Source organism: Oculina patagonica, chromosome 4 (assembly GCF_052425735.1).
Source record: "Oculina patagonica isolate OP01 chromosome 4, crgOcupat, whole genome shotgun sequence".
NCBI classification, from domain to species: Eukaryota; Metazoa; Cnidaria; class Anthozoa; order Scleractinia; family Oculinidae; genus Oculina; species Oculina patagonica.
The window spans coordinates 22,913,612-22,936,717 of record NC_135761.1 but is presented as its reverse complement, the minus strand read 5'-3'; the positions used below and the strand labels follow the sequence as shown (position 1 = coordinate 22,936,717).

Sequence of the window (23,106 nt, the reverse complement as noted above, 5' to 3'; positions counted from 1 at the left end):
GCCGTATGCAGCATTTTTCACGGGGGCGGGGGGATGCAATCGAACGCCGGATGGACGCGCTTCCATTTTATTCGCTAAACAATACTTCGTTCTTCGCGCGCAACTTCCCCCCCAGCTCCAGAAAAAACTCTAAGAATCGAGCGTTTTGGCAGGAAATGATTTCTCCAATTTCTTTGATTTTTTGCATCTTAAATGAAAAATGTTCGCATTTATTAGTTTATTAGTTTTTTAGCAACAGAGAAATCTAAAACCCGACGACAGATTTTTCCAAACTTTATTCCAAATAAGCCTCAGAGCTCTAAAGTTTTATATCTGCAAGTTTCATGACAATCCTGACCGTGCTGACACAAAAATATCGGACCAGTGCGGCCAGACCCTCGGTCATCTGAAAGGATAATGTACCCAAAGCCTTATCAAAGAGAATGTAAGTATTTAAAAACCTATAGCGAACACACTTATAAAGGGCAAAATCTGCTATCAGCACTTTTTCACTTGCTTCCACAAGATACATTCGTTTCTGAACTTATGATACTAATTATTTATAGCAATATCATAAAACCTATTTCATAATTTCTTGTTTTTCTTAAATTAAATTAAATTAAATTAAATTAAATTAAATTAAGCAAAGTGTCCTGTAAAACATTTACGCGGATATTTCCATCATCCGCCCATGCCCTGTTTCAAAGTTTTAAAAGTGAAATCGCTGTCAAAATTCAAAGATTTAGACCTTTAGAAAATGACACCTCTCCCCTAGATAATTTTTTTTTTATGCAGCCTAGTAACTCGGTGTGCTCGGCACAAGGGAGGCTGGGTTCTATCGTGAGCGGTGACGTCACCGAATTTATGCATGGCAGATCCTGAGTGACCTCAACACTGGGGCGAGGCAGTTACGTTACGTCAGTGTACCACTTGTTGTACGAACTCTAAAGCAGGTTTATTTAGACAAATAACTGGACGCTGCAGCAGCAAAATGAAGGCATTTCTTATTCTGTTGTGGGGCTTGGCCGTAGCTAGTGGGTTTGTCCTTGAAGCAAATGAAGATGAAAATCAGTGGAAAGCTTGGAAGGAATTTCATGGCAAAAACTACGCAAGCGAGGGCGAGGAGGCGACCAGGAGAGTAATCTGGAGCGAAAACCACATGGTAAGACAAAACCAAACGGACTAACAACCTTTCCTTTTTTATCGTTATTATCTCAGAGCTATCGATTATTCATAAACGCGTTATTTAACTCAGACCAGATTTATAAGCCTCGCATAAATTATATGAGAAAATAACTTTTTCATGAATTCCTCGAGGTGGCTAGTTAGGGAGTAAGAATAAAATTTGTTGTAAGCCCCGCATATTCAAAACGTTTGGAAACATGAGCTCTGTTGCTGCGACAGAAAACATTTGGAGAATAATTTTTGACACTCACAACCATTGATATTATAATTCTTTACAATTTCCAGCTTTTAGAAACCTCTAAGTCACAATAGCAAGAGATCATTTCCAAAAAATAACACCCGAAGTTGAACCAATTAAACTTTTTGCTTGTTTCGAGGTGACAGTATCGAGTCGTTTATTTCTGCTTGCCGATTTTCCAAGTTGAATTTGGCTGTTGCAGCAAGCTATATTTTTACTGCATGATTTTATTTTCTCGCTGCAAGACCGAAGAAAAAAATCATTTAAACGTGAAATACTTTTATCTCAAACGTAAACGTCTTCATATATATTTTAAAATACATATTAGAATAAAGCTTTCCCGGAAATTGTACGGAAAAATAATTTGGTATTAGCGGAAAGTTATATGACTGCTCCAAAAACTGTAATTATTCGGTTTAGCGTCCTTCTTCTATTTAGCGCTCGTTTCTAATAAACACCCTACTTTTAAATGTACTTTTTCCCCTTTTGCAGTCAGCGCTTCTATTCTACTTCAATTACAGTGCCGTCAGAGTCGAGACAGAGCACATGTTGACTCTCATCATTCCTGTATTGCATAAAAGAAAGCGGTCTTCTGAAGTGTCTCGACTAAAGAAATATTTCGATATCAGGGTACCGGTACATTTCCTTCAAACAAAAGATTCAGTGAAGGATCTCGCTCTCTTTTTGCACTTTTATATTTTAACTTCAAAAACTAAATAAGCGCCCCGTCCTAATGAGAGTCCTGTCTCTAGTAAGTGCCCGTCCTATGCAGACCTCCTATCGTCTGAGCTTCTAGAATGGAAATAAGTGCCCCATGCGCAATAGCTAATCATGACAACCATGTGACGTCACAAAATTCAAAATGGTGGCGCGCGGGAATGTTCAAACCAAAAGTGTCTGGGCCTTGTTATTCAAATACCTAAAATGATAAAAACATAACGCTATCTGCCAGAAAAACCACTCATGCAGTGGATAAGTCTTGGTAGAACAAGCCTAGACTGTCCACAGCCTCTCGATTTTTCAACGCAAAAAAGCAAACGAAGCGCCCCCCACCCCGTTGCTTCTTCCGTTTTGCGGTGGCGTCCAGTTCTCTCGCCGTTCTCACCGTGCGCTCATCGAAAAAATTGAGGGCTGTGGAAAGTCTAGAACAAGCCAAGCTTTCCACTGGATTACGATTTTTTCCAGTAGATAGCGTATTAGCGGCAACGACAAAATGAGCTTTCGGCAGATAGCACTGGTCAGCCTTAAACTTATTTCATTTTAAAAGTGCATCATTGAGTACCGAGAAGCGGTCTGTTAATTCGGATGATTTTATTGTGAACTGATCATTTTATGCTTCTATTCTGCAGAAAATCTCCGAGCACAATGCCCAAGGTTTCTCACACGTCTTAGCCATGAATGGATTTGGAGACCTCACTCAAGATGAATATCGGACCCACTATCTAGGAGCGCGCACGCGACGACACTTTGCCATGAAGAAGAAGAAGAGAAGCTTGTCTACAAAAATGCAGCCTCGAGGCTTACCAGACAAAGTTGATTGGAGAGAACAGGGATACGTTACGCCAGTAAAAAACCAAGGTCGTAATAGAGTCTAGAGTTGATTTCAATTACTCCATATATATACTAGTTATGCAACGCTTTCGAGTGGTATACTATGGAATATCCCACGAGACACTAGTATTTTATCGGTATACACACGAGCCTTTAGGCGAGTGTGCATACGAAGGAAATACAAGTGACAAGTGAGATATTCCATAGTATACCACGAGAAAGTGTTGTGTAACTATTTTATACCATGCCGTCGAATATACAACGGCTTTCCTGTATTCTGATTGGCTGTATTTTCTAAGGCATGGTATAAAAAGCCATTCGCACGAAAATATTCTACACCACTTGTTTTCAAACTTTTTATATGTACAGTCAGATAATGAGTTACTTGTCGAGTTACTTATAACAGGGATGTCAAAAGAACGGGTGGCCCCAATTTCGTTTCGGAGGAAAAGCGCGTGGATAAATACCCCGATTTCAGTGAACATTTTCCCCTCGTAGCTTACCATGGTCTCATGCAACGTTGCAACGTGAATTGATAAAGTATTATTTGGGGGTTTCCATAGGTTGAAAGATATAGATATGTGCACTGCAGTGTATTACTACTATTTCGCTCTATTGACACGGTAGAAACAGGGTCTTTTACTTTTAACCATGGACGCAATAGACAAGATAACCACTTTCATTCGTCGGACTCCTGTCACAAGTCCAATGAAGTGTAAATGGGCCTTCTTCAATCATCGGGTGATTCACAGGAAAATAATGTTACAGTGCGCTGCTGTTTAACTGTTGTTATTTACTGATAAAAACTGCGCTTTGTAAACGGTGCTTGGGGTGGGTGGGTGACCGTAATTATCAACTTCAAGGATTTGTATCTTATCCACGCCGCGTAATAGTTTATCTTGTTAGGTTAATCTCGATACATTATCAGGACAAATGCAAGGCGTTTTCTAAGAAAGCACTTAATTTCGCGCCGGTCACTACTTAAACACTAATCGATCAATATATCTTTTTTTAAACAACAGGCCAGTGTGATTCTTCCTGGGCGTTCAGCGCAACCGGATCACTGGAAGGACAGCACTTCAGGAAAACTGGAAATCTTGTGTCACTCAGCGAACAGAATCTGGTCGACTGCTCCACAAGTTATGGAAATCATGGCTGCCAGGGCGGACTCATGGGTAATGCCTTCAGGTACATCACAGCCAATGGTGGAATCGACACCGAGGCTAGTTACCCGTATAAGGCGCGAAACGACAAATGCCGATTTAATCCAGACAAAGTTGGAGCCACAGGCACTGGTAAGAGATTTAAGTCGACAGCCTATTATTCTTCTCGCCCTATCCCCCACCTGGGGAAAGGAACCAACCTTAAAAAAAAACTAGTACTAAGGCCTTCCCTCACAGCTCACTCTTTTTGGTGCGTTTCTGTACCCAAATATGCAGGTGTATACTGTCCTGATTTTCTGCGATATTAAGGCACTCTCCTGATATCGCGGAATCTTTGGCCAAATTTGGGCACGGTAAATAACTAATCGTACCTTTTTTGGAACGCTTCGGCGGCATATCGCATAGAGCTGGAGAGATTATACTAATCGACAACTCCATACGTTCCAAAGCCTTTATATGAAAGCGCACAAATGCAAAACGCTTTATCTCTCGCCACGTATATACCGAGCTTGACTATAGGCCTGCTTAAGTTAACTAACTCTCCATGGTCTCTCCTTATCGCAAAACTTTGATCTCAGATAACACAAAAATTGCCAATCCACATAGTATATTGAGTGAATATCTTTTTAAGTGTTCAAACAGCAACCTCTTAACTGTGGCTTTTAAAAGAGCTCGAGACACGGTAGTCACCTGCATGGCCGTTGTTTGGGCACGACCCAAATAAGAGGGTGGCAAAGGGTTTATGCGTGACACGTGAAAAGAGCAAAAAATTAAACCGTGACGCGTAAAAATAGCTAGAAAAGACACAGGATCCGTGAATTCTGCTGTTTCAAGTATATGTGACAAATGCAGGGCACGTGAATTTGGTAAAAACTTCTCCGTGAAACGGGATCACGATTCCCCCTTTTTGCTACACTCAAGCCTCAAATAACGGATGTGAAGGAGACAAGAGAAAAGGAGGAATGAAGCATGTTTTTTTTTTTCTTATTTCTTTCAGGTTTCGTAGACATTTCCAGAGGAGATGAAGCAGCCCTTAAAGAGGCCGTTGCTACAGTAGGCCCGATCTCTGTTGCCATTGACGCCACCCATTTCTCGTTCCAGTTCTATCACAGTGGAGTCTACAACGAACGGTATTAAAGTGCTTTGTGCAATCTTTGTCAGGCAAACCCGCACTCCCGCGCAAGACAAGATAGACTTCTGCGCCTGCACTCACCTTGCGCAGCAAATTTCTCAACGAACCTCTGCGGAAAAGAGAGAATCAATGGCAAGACACCTTGCTCCCGTAAATACACACAACCCCCACATTGATTCTTTTCCTTCTTGTGCGCTCTCCTCTCCCCCTTCCATCCTAACTCCTTCTAGTTTCCCGCCCGCCTCTCCCTCACAAAACAGGTCGCTAACAAAAGTTCACAAAGTCAAATATTGCGCAGAGAGTATGTAAAGTAATGCTTACTGATTAATTCTGAATCAAATGCCAACCAATGTTATAAAATTAAAGCTGACTGGATTCACTTTTGACTCTTAATACTGTAGGCTAAAAATGACGAAACTTTTATGGTTGCTTAAAACGTTTAAAAACTTAAATTCTAGTACGGGGTTCTGGTCGATCGATGCAACGTTGGGAGGGGGAGGAGTCGGGATTAACAATGCTCTTAGTCGCTTTATGCTGTAGAAAAGGGACTTACCACCGATAGCTGTCGGTTGTTAGGTTCGTGAAGACTTTCCCCGGGCTTCCTCACTCAGCTTTCACTACCTTTTTAAAGGGACTAGGTCACGGTCTATTTGACCAAGGCACAGACTTTTAATTTCAAAACAAGAGTTATTTCTGAGTATTAAAACTTACAATTTCATACTTGCAAAAAAAGGCGTGCCGACTTTTTTCAAATTTACCCTACTGCAATCTGTTTTAATCTTCTGGTGCAATTTTGTCCATCTATGCTCCTTTTTCGCTTTTTTGTCTTTCTTTTGAGTGTTTTAAGCCGTTATTGTGATATTTCAGTTAATTCAATGACCCGTCAACCATTAATATTACAGAACCTGTAGCAGCACTCGGCTGGATCATGGCGCACTTGTCGTTGGCTATGGAACCTCCCAAGGCCAAGACTACTGGCTGGTCAAGAACTCCTGGGGAACCAGTTGGGGCATGGAAGGCTATATCATGATGTCCAGGAACAAGAATAACCAGTGTGGAATCGCCTCCAGCGCCAGCTACCCACTTGTTTAGTCACAAGTCAAAGCTGAATTAACTGTGAATTAATGAGTGAATTTGAGGGTTAATTTATCAAGAGATGTGTTTCAAAAGTTAACTGTAATGTTAAAGTTAATGTTTATCGTGAATTGTTCACAAAGCCTTTGATGAGCATTCAAGAGCTTAATTAGTCAAAGAATTACAATACATAAAAACGTGCAGTGAAAAAAATATTTCTCGAGCTGTTTATGTTGCAGCTGGAACGCTCAGTCGTCCAGGCGCAGCCGCGCAGGCGTGTGCTCTTCGCAGGCTAATCACCGGTGTGCGGGAAACCAGCGATTATGTAGAAAGGGCGGGAAAATGGCTCGTGCAAGCCTTCAACCGGACTCGAAGAGCCTTGGGTACAGAACACCAGGCCAGGAAATAGTGATGCTATAGTCGAATTCACTAATCTGTTGTTCCTTCCCTTTTGGACCATCTGATTTGGAATTAAGGCAAATAATACAGAAACCAAAAATGGAGCCCCACTACCCCCCCCCCCCCATTTGTCAGGAAAATGAGCTCGCGGAACAAAGACCGGACTCGAGAAGGCGGCGGAAATCGAGTCTACGAAATGGCTGAGGCTCTATGATCTAGAAAGCTGCTATCTGTTTTTGAGTGACTCGCCAACTTCTTGCATGAAGTTGAAAGTGTTGCCAGATTTCTAATGCCGCAGTGCGTTAGGCATGCACGGATGAAACCTCTCCGCCCCATTTTCGTCCCACACTAGAGTATAGTGCTAATTATATATTGGGGACATAATAGTTCCCCATACATGACGTTCCTACCCGATCCTTTGTCCCTGGCGCTGACCAGAAGGATCGTGGGCTCTGCGGACTAGAATGCCCCGCCCCAACGGCACCCCCGGGGTCCGTGACCCGTTGTTACGTTCAAAAAAGCGTTAATAGCGAGCTTGTTTTTTTCTCAATGTACTCAGTAAAGGTAATTAAAGACCTTGAAAGTTTCGTACAGTTTACTATAGAAAGTACTCTCCACGTAAAACAGGATAAAAAACCAATGACCACCCTTACTCAGCAATTTTTGACATGCTCAGCTCACTGTGAATGTGACGGCGGAAAGTCTCGAGTAGAACTCGTGACAGGGCACGTGCCGATATCCTCGTGATAAACTTACGAAAAGTTATTGCTGTCTAGGATTCTTTCTTAATAACTTTGTTAAGAAAAAATACCCTTGGTTTTCAGTTAGAAATATATCATATTCTCATTTACTGTCTTTACTTCACTATTAAAGTAAAAACGTGTCCAAAAATCGGGTTTTATGTTTTAGGTAAAACGAAACCCCGACAATTGTGTGTATGCATCTTGTATTTCATCGCTTGTTCATGTCATGGGACTGTCGCAATGTAGTAGTCTGTTTTACTCGTGATGCGTCACACGTCATTAGAAAGTCTTGTGACCTTTTGTTAGAGACACTACTTATAACTCTCCAAGCCGCGTGGTTACTCATATTCCTTCACTGGCGCACCGGAGAAGTAAAAGAACAATTTCTCTAGGATTTCTACACCTTTCTTCACCCCGAAGCAGCAAAATGAAGGGATTTCTGGCTTTCTTGTTGTGCTTGGCTGTGGCAAATGGCTTCGTCCTCAAGGTAGAAGAAGATGAATTGCAATGGAAAGCGTGGAAGAATTTTCATGGGAAAAGCTACGCTACCGAGAGCGAGGAGGATGCAAGGAAAGCTATTTGGAAAGACAACCTCATGGTAAGTTGCGATCGTAAAAAATCAAAAGCTTAGCGATTTCCTCTTAAAAATCGCAAACTTGGCCGCTTGCAAATTAATTATGTAACGCTGCATGATTTGTAAAAAGATTTGTACAATACAGTTCAGTGCATGGTCAGGAGCGCATTTTCGGAATTAATGGGTTGATTCTAGTAAAAGAAATGTCGTAATTACGCCGGAATCGATTAATTAAGATCTAACTGTACAAGTACGGACATTCCTGAAATTTGCGGGACGGTTTTGAGGCCCCGGTTTCAGTGAAACTACGCGCGGCGGGAGAAAATCCCACTGAGCTATTGTCTAGAAAGAATTTTTCGTAACATGGTGGTTTCCAAGTCATTTTATGATTTCATGACTTTTTTCTATTATTTTCTCACCAGAAAATCGCCGAGCACAACTCTCAAGGTCGATCACATGTGTTGGCCATGAACCACTTTGGAGACCTCACTCAAGATGAATACAGCTTCTTTTACCTTGGAATGCGAAGCCACTTTTCCAACGAGACCAAGAGAAGCGGCTCGACCTTCCTGGAACCTAGTCACGTGAGCTTGCCAACTGAAGTTGATTGGAGAAAGGAGGGTTACGTCACAGGAGTCAAAAATCAAGGTATGAAGACTGAAAATTCTCCACTCACCCTCATTAAAAATTCTACTTTTGTGACAAAAGTGTAAATTGCCTACAAATCAATAACAGAAGAAAAATAATTTATTTAGTAATTGCGCCATTTGGTTAAACTGTCACAGTTTGACACTGATTCTCCTGTGATTTCGCAAACTGTCTGCAACTATCCCAGTTGGAGATATCTGCATCGGAAAAGTATTGTTAGTACCTCAGAGTACCTTGTTTGCAGTAAATTGTATGTTTTTTTTTTAATTTTGTCAAATGTTCGTTACATGAAAAATAATGTTTGCAAAAAATGATTTTCTATGATTCGGTTAAAGACAAAACCATAGCTTTATTGCAGTCCTGTGTGTCTCCCGGGTGTTATAATTTAAAGTTACAAGCAGACAAGATAAGCTTTGAAAGTTCCACCGTACCATATTGCATAAACACATATTTTCAATCTTCGACACTTTTGGCCATCTGTATTTTCTTTTGCATTTGGTGGTTTATTTAAACATTCCTTTAATACATAGTTTAAACGAATTTGATAGTCATTTCCTATGTCTAATCTGTTTTATTCTCCTGCAGGGCAGTGTGGTTCTTGCTGGGCGTTCAGTACAACCGGATCACTGGAAGGACAGCACTTCAAGAAAACAGGACAACTCGTCTCACTTAGCGAACAGAATCTGGTTGACTGCTCCACAAGTTATGGAAATCATGGCTGCCAGGGCGGACTCATGGATTATGCCTTTAAGTACATCAAGGCTAATGGAGGAATCGACACCGAGGCTAGTTACCCGTATGAGGCGCGAAATGACAACTGCCATTTTAGTGCAAGCAGCGTTGGAGCCACAGACACCGGTAAGAGAATTGAGACATGCTTAAGAGTTTTTACGCAGGGCTCTTTTGCCGGAAAAGCGCGGGAAAATTTTAGCCGCAAACGAACAAGCAGTACGGGCGAAACGCCTGGGTACAAGGCCCCAGTTTCCACCTAGTATCGAAGATTTAAGTCCCAGGAACAATTAGGAAAAGTTCTAAACTTCAAGCGACGAAATTCTACTGATGGTTAATTAAATTCTCCATTCTGATGACAACAGTGACCTGCAAGGAATTAATGATAATTTTAATTCTCCTTACTGATAGTATTAAAAATGTATGGGCTAGAAAGGAGTTTTTGGATTTCAATTAATCATTGTCACTTTTTTCCAGGATTCGTGGACGTTCCTCAAGGAAGCGAATCTGGTCTCCAGTCCGCCACCGCCACAGTAGGCCCAATCTCCGTCGCCATTGACGCCAGCCATATGTCGTTTCAGTTCTATCACAGTGGAGTCTACAATGAACCGTAAGTACTTTTTCAATCTTTGTTACCTTAGCCCGCCTCCCTCGCAAAAGGTTCCTTCAGTTTGAGAGAAGAATCTAGTTTTATTAGAGCCTTAGTATTTGGATCGTCACGTCTTTAAAGAGAAGCGATGCGTGACGGAATTACGGCTGCAGAGCCATGGTATATATTTTTTACAAAAGGAAGATAGGAAGTTCATACCAGCAAAAAAAAATCCGTTTCCACCAAAGTCCTTAATAGAAGACAAAAACAACCAAAACTAACAGTTTCCAGGCTCCCATAGCGCAGGTCACAGAACGCTCCAAAGCGTTGCGTGACGACCCAAACAGACAAATCCGTTCGATGCAATAAGTGTAGTGTTGTGCGTCACGATGTTCAACTTAGTTTAAGAGCATTTGTTACTTTTTTAACAGGCGCTGCAGCAGTACTCAGCTGGATCATGGTGTGCTTGTTGTTGGTTATGGAACTTATCAAGGCCAAGACTACTGGCTGGTCAAGAACTCCTGGGGTACTGGCTGGGGCATGGAAGGTTACATCATGATGTCTAGGAACAAGAATAACCAGTGTGGAATAGCCACTAGCGCCAGCTATCCACTTGTTTGATCCAGACTAAGACATTTTAAAAATGAACTCTTTTTATCATACGAAAGAACAGTTTGAATTTCTATTTAATAGTATTAAAATTTATTGTTCAAGGATGGGCTTTGAAAAATAATTTGAGAAAAAATTGTCTTTTACTATGTTGATATGTAGTATATTGAGAGTATAAAACAGAAAACTTTTTATATGAAATAAAATGTTTTGGTTAAGCATTTTCTATAAAATATGTTGTGGTTGCTGTCCAGGGGGGTTCACCCGAGTGTAAATAGCGACGTGGTGGGGGAAGCATTTATAAAATTGCCGACTTCGGTAATTTGGGGTGAACTGAAGATTATATTTTGCTATTGTTTTGGATAAGTTTATATCCTAAATTTATATTTTTATTGTGCAAAATCAAATTGCCATCAACTTTTACTAGAGGCGACAAGCACTATGGATATTTTTGGCTCAAAATCCAGCCACTTTACATGCTAATAAAAGGCATGGAAACGTGGATCAAATGCAAAGAACGACTTTTAGGATTAATTAAACTAATTTGGGATAACTGCAAGGAGTTTTAGAGAAACTTTTCTCGTTCTAATTTTTTCAAAAGTTTCTCTTAAACTCCTTGCAGTAACCAAGAAACAGTTTTTGGACATCCAAAAGATTGCGTCTTGACTTTATTTGTTACAAACTTTTGATAATCGATAATTTGACCTTTTTCATTACTTCCGTAAATACTCGCTTCTGATTGGTCGAAAGCAAATCAAATAAAAATTAGAGAACTTGAAGAAACTTGACTTTCCCTAATGAGATCGAAGAAAACATGGCAGTAGAAAAGAACTTTGTTTAACAAGCTTGTATTTATGGCTGCTGAATTGTTAAATGAGAATGGAAATCGGTTTTCTTTCTCAAAACAATTGGGATTTGAAAATTGTCCTTCCGTAGAAACGGGGCTTTTTTCGGATTTCCAAATTACCAGGAGCCCATCAACTTTATGGGCTCCTGAAATTACTTATTGTTTCTCTAACAGACTTATTAATTTCCTATAGACTGATGTTGCATGCACTGTTCAATTCTTTAATATAACAAAAATTTCTATTTAGCAGAAATGTATGGCCTGAAAAAAGGTTCGTTTCTTTCTAATCAACGTCTTTTCTAGTGAAGTCGATGTAGAAAACCGGCTTCTTTATTTCAGTCGCGTGCAACACGATAGATAATATACCAGTATACCTTGAGGAGTAAAATGACCTCTATAAATATTTGCGGTCTGTCCTGAAGTCCATTACCCGTCTGATTAACAACCCTAAACGTAACAAAGAACATCTCTACCCCTTGCGAAGTCGGACTATGAGATTACCTGCTATCATGCACACCACGCTTAAACAATTCACTTGTTTATTTTCAAAACTGGATATCCCATAGATTGTTCACAGCCCTTTATTTTCTCGCATCGTTGAACGGGGTAAAGAATCGCGAAAAAAACTGGACGCCAGCATCCCTGGCCTCTTTCGCGGACGCTCGTCACACAATCTTTCCTCATCGGTGAGAAAAAATTGCGTGACCAGCCGAAAGCTGCAGAGGAGGACCAAGGGGTCACCAAGGAGGTCTCTTCGCTCGCTGTTTCATTCGCGTTCTTTTGCATTGAAAAATAAAAAAAAGTTGCAAAAAGTCCGATTTCACTATCATGTACCGAGCGATGTGTATCTATATCATGTGAGTCTTTTTTGTTTACAATAAGCAAGGACAGGACAATAACATTTAACGCATGATAGACGTACAGTCACTACGATGATGCAAAAGTCATTTTGCATACAAATGAATAAACACTTAGGCCCGCAGAATAAATATTGACAAATGCAAATATTAAAACAACTTTAAGTAAAACGTTGATTGAATTCTAATTAATGAACTTCATTTTATAGAAGGTAAGCAAATAATTAAGTAGTGACGATTTCATAAGTCGCGCCATATAAAAAGCGCATAATTTTTTTTCTGAAATTTTAAATTTTGATTAAAATTGCACAAATGTTTTTTTTTCGCAGGCTGATGCCGGATGATGCCTGATGCCTACGAAAAGACAAAAAAGAAAGACTTAGAGGGTTTTTTCATCAGTTTTATTTTGGCATTTCGTGATTGTTCACCTCTCTCTGTCATTCTCCAATAGATCGATCCATTATTGTGCACAGTCAGGTCCAGAGCTGAGTCATGATTAGTTTGATCTCGTGATTTTCGAAAGCTGATACCGCAGCCCTCAAATCACGCTGGGTCCTCGTGACTTCCTTTGTGATAAATTACCAAGCACTCCGAGCTCGCAAGCACTGTCAGGTAAATATCGTGGTTTATTGCACGGGTAGGAAACAACTCACACGTCGTCAAAATGAAAGGAGTTATCGCGATCGTGCTTTGCTTATCTGTTGCAAGTTGCGCTGTCCTGAAGTTTGATGAATATCAGGAACAGTGGCAAGCATGGAAGACTTTCCACGCCAAGAAATACGAGACAGACACCGAAGAAGCAGCTCGTTATGCTATTTGGAGAGATAACTTGAGGGTATGTAAATGCTGATACATAAATTTCAGTTCTTCGTGCAAGAGTTAACTTTGTACTACAAAGTGATTTTAAACAGCGACGCAGCAAACGTTGTTCATTTCCTTGATCGCAAAGTGTACATTTCGTCACGAAGACGGGCTTCGACACGGTTGAAAAGACCGAACTCATCACGAGATAAGAGCCCTAGGTAGATTTCTAAGGACGTTTGCATACAATTGTTTTGAAGCTGGATACAATCTGTGTACCTGTATTTAGCGGTGAACTTCTGTGAATTTTAATCTCGTTCAATCTTGTCAAAACTGGCGCTCTAGTTTCGAAGGTGTCCTGTTCTTTTTACTCTCGAATCTCGAAACACTTGAGAATTTTCGCTCAAAAGCTAGCCTAGAATAGATCTGTTATTCAAGTTAGGGTTACCATTGTATCAGCGAGTCTCAAAATTTTTCCATTCAGGTTTGCTCTATTGTTAAGTCATCGGGTGTATGCGTAGCTATGGAGTTAAAAAGTTCAAGTTGGAATGAAAATGCAAAGCATGATAATTTCTTATGATCGCTTCCATACTTGCGGTGCCAGGCACAGACAGCTTCAAACGAAACCTTTGATAACTTGCACGTCTTGGGAAAAAATCCTAAAACTTGTCACTATCATATTAGTGAAAATGTTGGAGACGGGAGCAAAAGCGAAAGTTTTGGCGTTCGCAGCAGAAAACTCGGTAACGCGGGACAGGACGTGGAGCGCGAAATACGAGCCCCGTGACGTGTGCTGCGAGCGAGGAGCGCGCGACAAAAACAATGAATTCGAAATTCGTTTGGAGCGTCGAGCAGCATGCAGCAGATCATGTTCGGTGGATCAAGTTTTCTATTTCCCCTTGCATGCTGCAAGCTTTTTATTCTAGATAATCTATAAAAAATAGGGCCCTAATGGGTCCGTGTGTTCTGCTGCGTATCAACATTGATAACTGTCTTCGGTTTTTGATTTTCGGCTTACACCAAGATAATTCGTCACGCAAGTTATTATGACATTTGAAACCTTTAAAAGTCGTAACCCTTGTGCATGCAAAGCAACATGCCAGCTACCGCTGCGTACGTCGCAAACCACAATAAGGTCTGTTTTAGCGCGTATAAATAGCTAACGTGCAAACTGAAAACAATCCAATATTTTTTTCTGTCAATAGCTCGTTATGCTTTCACTCGGACGTATACAGGATGGGATCTTTGGTTATTTTTTATTTCACGTTAGCTAACGGGCGGCGAGGGTTTATTTTTTTTCACTCCACGGAAAAAAAGGCTGATCGCGTATTCGTCGTCGTTAGCGACCACTGCGTACGTCACGAGCCATAACTCTGAAAGCAGCTGAAACCCGTCGTACACACACGTACTAATATAGCGGGACAGAGAGCTCTTAGCAGGAGCCTGGGCTCCCCATTGTTACGCTCTTTTGTTACAAATTTTGTATTTACACGCACTTTTTTATATCAGAAACCGAGATTTTTTTTGATTTTTGTTTATTTTTATGATGTAGACTTGTTAAGATAGCAAATTTAAATGATAGATATACCTTTATACTAAGTCTACAAATAGAAAAGTATCTGCTATCTATTGTTACAGACTTCAATTGTTACATCTTTCTATTGTTTTATACATTCCATTCCCTCCTTCGATAGCAATATGTTCTGCTTGGCATTATGCCATTTGGCATAATAGCAGCAGAACACAAAAACTTAAGTTCTCGAGTTATTTTATTCGTAATTTATAGGAGAATGCCGATTGCGCGGGCGCATAGGCAAACTTTCGTTTTGTTGACACCTTGACGTAAATAAATTTGTTACGCTGCCATGCGACAAGCTCGAGACCTCAATTGAATTGTTTTCCGTTTTGCTTTACAAATCTATTTGGGGCCATAAATGATTTTGAAACAATTTTACAGTTGCACAAAGATTTAATTAATCGAAATAACGAAAATGTGGTGCAGGAGTGCATGAAGAAAGAAGACTTAATCATTTGGAAGTGCTAACCTTTTAACAAGACCGCGCACAACATTTTTTAAAGTTGCTCATCTGTTTTATTTCAGAAAGTTCAACAACACAACTCCGAAGGACACTCATATACCCTGGCTATGAACCAGTTCGGTGATCTGACAGTTGATGAATACCGCTTCTTCTTCCTGGGAGTTTATGCTCACTATTCTAATGAAACAGAACAACAAGGATCGACCTTCCTTCCTCCCATTGGAGTAACTCTACCTGATACTGTTGACTGGAGACCCAAGGGATACGTCACTCCTGTGAAGAACCAGGGTAAGTTTATCTCCCTCCTCCTCCTCCTTCTGTGTTCTCCTCATCCTGTGTTCTCCTTCGCCTCCTCTTCCTCCTTCTCCTCCTCCTCCTCCTCCTTCTGTGTTCTCCTTCGCCTCCTCTTCCTCCTCCTCCTCCTTCTCCTCCTCCTTCTCCTCCTCCTCAGTCTTATTCGTCTTCTTCATCTTCTTCTTCTTCTTCTTCTTCTTCTTCTTCTTCTTCTTCTTACGCAGGTCCCCACTCGGTTCCGCCACACACTAAATCGAGCAATATTTTTTCTCCCTTGCAGGGCAGTGTGGTTCTTGCTGGGCGTTCAGTACAACCGGATCACTGGAAGGACAGCACTTCAAGAAAACAGGACAACTTGTCTCACTCAGCGAACAGAATCTGGTCGACTGCTCCACAAGTTATGGAGATCATGGCTGCCAGGGTGGACTCATGGATAATGCCTTCAGATACATCAAAGCCAATGGTGGAATCGACACCGAGGCTAGTTACCCGTATGAGGCGCGAAACGGCAACTGTCGATATAATCCAAACAACGTTGGAGCCACAGACACCGGTAAGAGAACTGAGGGTTTGTGCGCGCGGCTCTCGTGCCGGAAAAAGCGCGGGAAAAGTTCAGCTGTGAACCATTCGTGTCGATGAGATGCACAACGCCTGGGTACTAGGCCCCAGTTTTCACCTAGCATCGAGGCTCTTACTCCCAGGAACAATTGGGAAAAGTTCTAACCTTCAAGCGACAAAATTCTTCTGATGGTTTGTTAAATTCTCCATTCTGATGACAACAATGACTGGCAAGGAATGAATGATAATAACGAATTCTTCCTACTGATACTACAAGTAATATATTGGTTAGTAAAGAGATTTTGACATTTAATCATTGTCACTTCTTTTTCTTTCCAGGATACGTGGACATTTCTCGAGGAAGCGAATCTGATCTTCAGTCCGCTGCCGCCACAGTAGGCCCAATTTCCGTCGCCATTGACGCCGGCCATTCGTCGTTCCAGTTGTATCACAGTGGAGTCTACAACGAACCGTGAGTACTTTTTGTGATCTTTGTCACGCTATCCTTCTATTTGGGTTGTCACGTCATTTAGGAGAATCGTAGCGTGACGAAATAACGGTTTCGGTCCTTGAAAGGGAAAAAGGGTATTTTAGAATAGGTAAAAACCAGGTCCATTTCCAGCAAAGTTCTTGGTGCGTTGCAAGAAGAGCAAAATTGCCAAAACTTGACGTTTGTTGCAATTTGTATTTTTCATGGCACAGTCAAGGAACGTTCCTAAGCGTTGCGTGACGACCCAAACAAATAATGCAAGTAGTAGCGAGTAGTGTTGCGTGACGCGGAAAGAGAAAGAGACATTTTTTACTGATATCAGTGTTGTGCGTCACAATTTTTAATTTAGTTTAATAGCTTTTGCTACCTTTTTGGACAGGGCCTGCAGCAGCACTCGCCTGGATCATGGTGTTCTCGTCGTTGGCTACGGAACTTATCAAGGCCAAGACTACTGGCTGGTCAAGAACTCCTGGGGTACTGGCTGGGGCATGCAAGGTTACATCATGATGTCTAGGAACAAGAACAACCAGTGTGGAATCTCCACTATGGCTAGCTATCCACTTGTTTGATCCAAAATGAAAATTACATTGTACTCTTTTATGGCATATCGGAAAACGAGTTTCCAGTTCTATTTAAGAGTATTAAAATTTATCGTTCAAGGATCACCTTAGAAAGAATGTTTTGAAAGAAAATTGAGCAGTATCTGTAGCATATTGTGTAGTTTATTGAGATTGTAAGACAGAAAACTTGGTTATATAGAATAAACTGTTTTTTTAAAGCATTTGCTTTAAAATATTTGTTGTTATCAATGGGTGCAGTCTCGGGGGGGGGGGGGGGAGGGAGGACTACTCGAGTGTAAAAAATGAGGAAGTGGAGCGAAGAAAAGCATTTTATAAAATTGGCGACTTCGGTAATTTTGGAGTGAGGGAGACCTGAAGGGTGTGTTTTATGCTTCTGGATGAGTGGTATTTTGGAAAAGATTAGAAGCATTTCACATTCTCGTTACTTTTGGTGTTTTAGCGTTCAATCTAGTTAATTTTCGATCAAATACTAAGAACGACCCTTTAACGGAACAAAAAACATCTCTACAGTTTTAGATATGAAAATCCCTCGGGTAGCCGAACTATGGGATCGGCTGCTATCATACCATGCTGGCTGATGCTATGGAAGCTGTAACCTTTTAATTTCACTTTTCGTGACCTCTTTCCTGACGATGGCGAGGGAAGATTGCGTGACGAGCCAAAAAGAAAGTCTGCGTGGAGCTCAGGGCTATTTTGCTCGCTGTTTCTTTCGCGTTCTTTTGCACTGAAAAATAGAAAAGCTGAAAAGAGTCAATTTTCACTATCACGTTCCCAGGCTCACTATGCCGCGGCTTGTGCAACTCCAGATTTAACTGATGACTCACATGATTTTGTGAATCATGTGAGTCTCTTTATTTACACTAGACAAGGACAGGACAGTGACATCTTACGCATGATAGACGTATAGTCACTAAAAAGTGCAGGTCATTCGCATATAAATGAATAAACACTTAGTCTGGCAGAGTAAATATTGACAAATACATATATTAAAACAACTTTATTTAAACTAGCCTGTGATCTTGAACAGGCTCTCCGGTCGAAGAGGGGGCGAAAAGAAGGCTTCTTCCCCTAGTCCCTTCTCGGCTCGCTTCGCTCACCAATCACAAGTTGGGAACCTACTCGCAGGCTGTATTTAAACCGTTGATTGAGTGAATTCAAGGTGAACTAAATTGTCTCGAAGAAAAGATCCGAATACTAAAGGACTTAATCATAGGATTAACCCATTAATGTCGTGACGATTTCAAAAGTCGCGCCAAAAAGACGCGTAAAATAAATTTTCTAAAATTTAAGATTTGAATTAAAATCCCAAATAAACGTTTTTTTCGCAGGCTGGTGAAGCGGAGTTTTCATAACTGCAAATTATGCATTACATTTTATATACTAATCCACTTTTTAGCCTTTATTTAAGGAGGCGCGATGTAGTTTTTTTTTAGCCGAAGGGTAGTTATTTTGAACATTAAAAATATCTAGGAAGCCAATATTCGATTTTTGCCAAAATACACCATAATGATCAAATATGACCAAATTTTAATTCTTTTCCCGTCACTTAGTCACAAAGGTTAGCAACAATTGACATTTTGTTAAATTCTCCATTAAAAAAAACTACATCGAGCCTCCTTAACGCAACCTCGTTCCCAGGGTCTCTTTCTCCTGCCCCCTACAACAGTATATAAACATTTACGCATTGAATGATGTGACAGGATAAACCTGATTAACAACTGTTCTCGATTGTACCGGACCGGCCGGCTTGCTCTGACAAAAGGAAAGCGCCCGACCCTTAATGTTATCCATTTATATTACTTGAAGAAAATTTCGTACTTTTATTCTACTGTTCCACAGTTTCGCCGTTAAATACGAGGAGAGAGAGACTCTGGGAACGAGGTTGTATTTAACGGCGAAACTGTGGAACAGTAGAATAAAAGTACGAAATTTTCTTCAAGTAATATAAATGGATAACATTAAGGGCCGGGCGCTGTCCTTTTGTCAGAACAAGCCGGCCGGTCCGGTACAATCGAGAACAGTTGTTAATCAGGTTTATCCTGTCACATCATTCAATGCGTAAGTGTTTATATACACTGTTGTGGTGGATTTGTGGGAAAATCTCGTGGAAAAGGCCTACTCACATTTATAGGTCTTTTTAAAACCACCGGGCTGGCCAAAAGACCAATAGAGAAAACTAATAACAAAATTTTCCATCGTATCAACACCCCAGGTACCCCTCACCCCAGGTTCCCCTCTTGCACTGGCCTGTCAGCAAAGATTTTAAGGCCAAAGCTAAGAGTGATTTTTTATCAGTTTTATTTTCGTGTTTCGTGACTAGTAGATCTATTGCAGGCGCCAGCGCGCGGAGTGATGTCCTGAGGCAGAGCTGAGTCAAGATTGTTTGATCTCGTGATTTTCGCAGGGTTCTCGTGACTTCCATTGTGATAAATTGCCAGCATTCCGAGCTCGCAGGCACTGTCAGTACATATCGTGGTTTATTTCACGGGTAGGAAACAACTCACACGTCGTCAAAATGAAAGGAGTTATTGCATTTGTGCTTTGCTTATCTGTTGCAAGTGGCGCTGTCCTGAAGTTTGATGAATATCAGGAACAGTGGCAAGCTTGGAAGACTTTCCACGCCAAGAAATACGAGACAGACACCGAAGAAGCAGCTCGTTATGCTATTTGGAGAGATAACTTGAGGGTATGTAAATGTTGATACACAAGTTTCAGTTCTTTATGAAAGAGTTAACTTTGCACTACAAAGTGTTTTTTAAACAGCGGTGCAGAAAGACGTTTATTTCCGTGATCGCAAAGTGTACATTCGGGGCCGTAACAAGACCTTTGGCATATCGATGGCATAGACGAGGCAAGATCTTGCTAGGAGGTTCAAGGGGCATGACCTCCAGAAAAATTAGAGAACTATAAGCCCTGAATTAACTCTTTCTTAATCATTTTTCATAAGTTTATGTTTTAAAACAAAACAAGACAAGGCAAGTGCCTCGTCTTGCCACTTGCTAGTTACGGCCCTGACATTTCGTCACGAAGACGGGCAGTTGCCTCCGAAGTAAATCCTTCGTGACGATTGACAAGACCGAACTCATCACGAGATGGCCTATGACCCCGTTTTGATTTGACTGTTTCTCTACAAAAGTGGTTAGGTGCGGACCCTTTTTGTGACAGGTACGTACCCAAATTTCTCTGTCGTGTAAACGCGCTTGTAAACGCGCCTTTTAAGTTTCTCGCTTCTATACTTGCGGTGCCAGGCACAGACAGTTTCTAAGAAAACCTTCGATAACTCGCACGTCTTGGAAAGAATTCCTAAAACTTGTCACGATCATCTTAGCGAAAGCAAAACCGGTATTTTTGGCGTTCGCGGTAGATAACTTTCAGAACAGACGTTTAAGGGTTTAGCGGGGCAGGACGTGGAGCGCGAAGTACGAGCCGCGTAACGTGTGCTGCGAGCGAGAAGCGCGTGAAGTGGGCGACGAAAAGAATGAATTCCAAATTCGTTGCAGCAGCGTTTTCGCTGGTTCAGGTTTTACACTTTCTACCGCTATTTTCCTCATATGCTGCAGGCTGCTTTTTATAGTGAATCCGAAAAAATCTTTAGTTCTCGAGTTATTTTATCCGTAATTAGGGGAAAGTTTTATGCCGATTGCGCGGGCGCGTGACAAACGTTACGTTTTGTTGACACCTTGGCGTAAATGAATTTGTTACGCTACCAGGTGACAAATTGAGACCTCAATTGCATTGTTTCCCATTTTTGCTTTACAAATCAGTTTGTGGCCATTTTGAAACAATTTTCCAGTTGCACAAAGATTAAATTAATCGAAATCACGAAAATGTAGTGCAGGAGTATATGATGAATGAAGTCTTAATCATCTGGAAGTGCTGAACCTTTTTAAAACCGTACACAACATTTTTTAGTTGATCGTCTGTTTTATTTTCAGAAAGTTCAACAACACAACTCCGAAGGACACTCGTATACCCTGGCTATGAACAAGTTCGGTGATCTGACAGTCGATGAATACCGCTTCTTCTTCCTGGGAATTCGTGCTCATTACTCCGATGAAACAGAACAACAGGGATCGACCTTCCTTCCTCCCAGTGGAGTAACTCTACCTGATACTGTTGACTGGAGAACTAAGGGATACGTCACTTAAGTAAAGAACACGGGTAAGTTTCTCCTCCCCCTCTGCCTTCTTCTTCTTCTTCTTCTTCTTCTTCTTCTTCTTCTTCTTCTTCTTCTTCTTCTTCTTCTTCTTCTTCTTCCTTCCTCCTCCTTCTTCTTCTTCTTCTTCTTCTTTTTCTTTTTCTTCTTCTTCTTCTTGTTACAATACTGCCATCGATTCACATACATTGGGCCCTCATAGTTGTTAATCTTGATCAGTTATGAAGACGACGTTTTAATGCCAGAAATTTTCCGGAATTCGCTTTAGCTCACGCAGATCCCTACTCGTGTCCGTCAAACACTAAATCGAGCAATATATTTTCCCCTGCAGGAGAGTGTTTTTCTTCCTGGGCGTTCAGCACAACCGGATCACTGGAAGGACAGCACTTCAAGAAAACAGGACATCTTGTCCAACTCAGCGAATCGAATCTGGTCGACTGCTCCACAAGTTATGGAAATCATGGCTGCCAGGGCGGACTCGTGGATAATGCCTTCAGGTACATCAAGGCTAATGGAGGAATCGACACCGAGCATAGTTACCGGTATTTTCCGGAAAACAACAACTGCACATTTAATCCAAACACCGTTGGAGCTACAGTCACTGGTAAGAAAACTGGCACATGCTCAGGGTTTGTGCGTGGAGCCGTTTCGCTGGAAAAAGCGCAGGAAAAGTTCAGCTGTTAACCAATCGTGCAGATGAGATGCGTAACGCCCGGATGCTAGGCCCACGTTTCCACCTGGTTTTGATGATCTTAGTCCCAGGAACAATGAGGAAAATTTTTAAACGACAAACGGCACAATTCTACTATGTTTTATGAAATTCTCCATTCTGATGACAACAGTGACTGGCAAGAAATGAATGATAATTACGAATTCTCCCTACTGATACCACAAGAAATATATGGGCAAGTAGAGAGATTATGCATTGATTCATTGTCACTTTTTTTCTTTCCAGGTTACGTGGACATTTCTCGAGGAAGCGAATCTGCTCTTCAGTCCGCTATCGCCACAGTAGGCCCAATCTCCGTCGCCATTGATGCCAGCCATTCGTCATTCCAGTTTTATAATAAGGGAGTGTACAACGAACCGTAAGAACGTTTTGCGTTCTTTGTCACGCTAGTCCGCACCCTCGCAATCGACTTCTTTAGTTTACTTTTAAATTTGCTTTAGGAGAAGAATCCAGTTTCATTAGAGCCTTAGTCTCGTTTGCAGCCATTATTTGGGTCGTCACGTCATTTAAGAGAATCATTGCGTGACGAAATAACGGCTCCGGACCTTGAAAGGGAAGAAAGGTATTTCAGGCTAGGCAAAAACCAGTTCCGTTTTCAGCAAAGCTTTCGGTGCGTTGCAAGAAGGGCAAAATGCCAAAATTTACGTTTGTTGCATCTTGTTTCTCTCATGGCACAGTCACGGAACGCACCTACAAAGCGTTGCGTGACGACCCAAACAGACAAATCTGTGCAGTGCAATGCGAGTAGTGTTGCGTGACGCGGGCGGAAAAAGAGACATTTACTAATACCAGTGTTGTGCGTCACAAATTTCAATTAAGTTTAATAACTGCTACCTTTTTGGACAGGGCCTGCAGCAGCACTCGGCTGGATTTTGCTGTACTCGTCGTTGGCTACGGAACCTACCAAGGCCAAGACTACTGGCTGGTCAAGAACTGCTGGGGAGCTGATTACGGCATGCAGGGTTATATCATGATGTCTAGGAACAAGAACAACCAGTGCGGAATCGCCTCTATGGCTAGCTATCCACTTGTTTGATCCAAACTGAATTAGCTAATTGTACTCTTTTATGGTTTATCGGAAAAATAGTTTCCAGTTCTATTAAAGAGTATTAAAATTTATCGTTCAAGGATAGTATTAGA

At 41.3% G+C, this 23,106-nt stretch overlaps 3 protein-coding genes and 1 pseudogene across 4 annotated transcripts; all 4 read left to right on the top strand.

The window, feature by feature from the left end:
• The first annotated feature begins 936 nt into the window (after positions 1-936).
• Positions 937-6,340, top strand: LOC144651791 (procathepsin L-like). Its single transcript, XM_078511782.1, has 5 exons — positions 937-1,141; positions 2,752-2,980; positions 3,976-4,248; positions 5,114-5,246; positions 6,151-6,340. The coding sequence occupies exons 1-5, from the start codon at positions 971-973 to the stop codon at positions 6,338-6,340; spliced, it is 996 nt and encodes a 331-aa protein (XP_078367908.1). The 5' UTR covers positions 937-970.
• Positions 6,341-7,797: 1,457 nt separating this feature from the next.
• Positions 7,798-10,846, top strand: LOC144651794 (procathepsin L-like). The gene is made up of 5 exons (XM_078511784.1): positions 7,798-8,062; positions 8,461-8,686; positions 9,272-9,544; positions 9,893-10,025; positions 10,436-10,846. Exons 1-5 carry the CDS (start codon positions 7,892-7,894, stop codon positions 10,623-10,625), a joined length of 993 nt encoding a protein of 330 aa, XP_078367910.1. The 5' UTR covers positions 7,798-7,891; the 3' UTR covers positions 10,626-10,846.
• Positions 10,847-12,877: 2,031 nt separating this feature from the next.
• Positions 12,878-17,280, top strand: LOC144649866 (procathepsin L-like). Its single transcript, XM_078509461.1, has 5 exons — positions 12,878-13,152; positions 15,220-15,445; positions 15,732-16,004; positions 16,349-16,481; positions 16,879-17,280. The coding sequence occupies exons 1-5, from the start codon at positions 12,982-12,984 to the stop codon at positions 17,066-17,068; spliced, it is 993 nt and encodes a 330-aa protein (XP_078365587.1). The 5' UTR covers positions 12,878-12,981; the 3' UTR covers positions 17,069-17,280.
• A 2,242-nt stretch (positions 17,281-19,522) lies between these two features.
• On the top strand, positions 19,523-22,328 carry LOC144649865 (cathepsin L1-like; annotated as a pseudogene). Its single transcript, XR_013569963.1, has 4 exons — positions 19,523-19,766; positions 21,016-21,241; positions 21,568-21,840; positions 22,192-22,328. The product of XR_013569963.1 is annotated as a cathepsin L1-like (transcript).
• The last annotated feature ends 778 nt before the right edge of the window (positions 22,329-23,106 follow it).